Consider the following 1,793-nt stretch of genomic DNA (forward strand, 5'->3'; position numbering starts at 1 on the left):
ACAAAACTGCAAAGATCTTGTTATCTCTGGACAAATAGAAAAATTGTCTCATATAGAAAATTTGTCTCATATATATACATATATACACATATATATATATATATATATATATATATATATACATACATACACAGAGGTGCAGGCATGGCTGTGTGGTAAGAAGCTTGCTTCCCAACCACGTGGTGCCGGGTTCAGTCTCACTGCATGGTACCCTGGGCAACACTCTTTCTAGTCTTCTACTATAACCTCAGGCTGACCAGCCCTTGTGAGTGGATTTGGTAGACGGAAACTGAAAGAAGCCTGTTGTATGTATGTATGTATGTATGTCGTCCGCTTTCCATGCTAGCATGGGTTGGACGATTTGACTGGGGACTGGCGAACCGGATGGCTAAATCAGACTGGAGTCTGATGCAGCCTTCCAGCTTACCAGCCCTGGTCAAACAGCCCAACCCATGCCAGCAAGGACAATGGACATTAAATGATGATGGTGATACATACATACATACATACATACATACATACACACACATACTCAGACCAAGTCATATTTATATACACATACAAACATGTATAGACATCTATATACATTACAGATGCAACTCGTTTTTTGACAGCTGAGCATACTGCAGCAATGTGAAAATAAAGTGTCTTGCTCAAGGACACAGCATGCCCCAGGAATTGAACTCATGTTGCTCCAATCCACTCAGCTATATATATAAACCTATATAGACACACACACACACACACAAAGAAAGATTGAATAAGTTTGGTATTTACTTAGTCACAGCTTCTGCCACACAAGTCTTGCCAAGTGCCATTTCCATCAACTTGTCAATGGCACCAATATTACAAGAATATTGCTCTAAACCAGCAAGAACACAAGGAATTGCCTGCAAAAAAAAAAAAATAATAATAATAACAGAATGATACAAATAATATTTCTTCGTGTCCCCTTCCTTTGTGGCACAGAGGAGAAGGGGTGGAATACAAATTAAACTCTAATGTCTTAAAAAGAAAGAAAAGAAAAACTGAATAATGGTTTCCCCCAGCTGTGAGGTTTTTGTCTCGCAAGTTACTCAGCAACCCTGCTACTTATTCAAATCCTCAACGCTACAACATAATGCATAAACTAATTCAAAACAATGAAAATGAATGAGTATTAATTCTGACAAAATATTGTGAATGCTAAAACATTAAATACTGCGTAAGGCTGAAGGGTCAATGTAGGGAATGATGGGTGACCAATGATACACAAGTTGGGGGAAAATAGAGGAACGTAAAAGAGAGAAGAAAGATAGTATTAGGGGTAGTACAAGCCCCACTCAATCACACACGTTACTAAAAGACTGTAAAGAATATGAAGAACTGAGATTTTTCTCACCTGGTATGGTAAATAATTCAAGTTAGAATCTAGCAGACGTAACTGATTGAGTACTAGTCTATCAGAATCTCCATGGTCAAGGAATAGGCATTCCACCTAAGAGGAAAAAAAGAAAGCATAAACAACATTATATAATCAAAACAATACTGAAGTGAGCCCTAGCAAGCAAGGAGCTTTTGAAACACATCGTTATCTATGCTACTAATTCCAGCCCACTTGCCCAAGAAAAGAGAGAGGAGACCATTGTGTGGTAAGAAGCTCACTACCCAATCATAGGTTTCCAGGTTCAGCCCTATTGCATGGCACTTTGGGAAAAGGTCTTCTATTATAACCTCAAGCCGACCAAAGTCTTATGAGTGGGTTTGGTAGACAGAAACTGAAAGCTTATATATATATATATATATATATATAT

General features: G+C 38.1%; 1 protein-coding gene across 1 annotated transcript in view; it reads right to left on the reverse strand.

Moving 5' to 3' along the window:
* Nucleotides 1–773: 773 nt before the first annotated feature.
* The window catches only part of LOC106875487 (tudor domain-containing protein 7), a 28,097-nt gene continuing 27,077 nt past the window's right edge, over nucleotides 774–1,793 (reverse strand). Inside the window, exons 21-22 of the mRNA XM_014923656.1 lie at nucleotides 1,382–1,477; nucleotides 774–890 (exon numbers count right to left, since the gene is read on the reverse strand). Coding sequence (XP_014779142.1) covers nucleotides 774–890; nucleotides 1,382–1,477 — 213 coding nt within the window. The remainder of the gene's footprint in view (nucleotides 891–1,381; nucleotides 1,478–1,793) is intronic.

The sequence above is a fragment of the Octopus bimaculoides genome, chromosome 23 (genome assembly GCF_001194135.2).
Source record: "Octopus bimaculoides isolate UCB-OBI-ISO-001 chromosome 23, ASM119413v2, whole genome shotgun sequence".
NCBI classification, from domain to species: domain Eukaryota; kingdom Metazoa; phylum Mollusca; class Cephalopoda; order Octopoda; family Octopodidae; genus Octopus; species Octopus bimaculoides.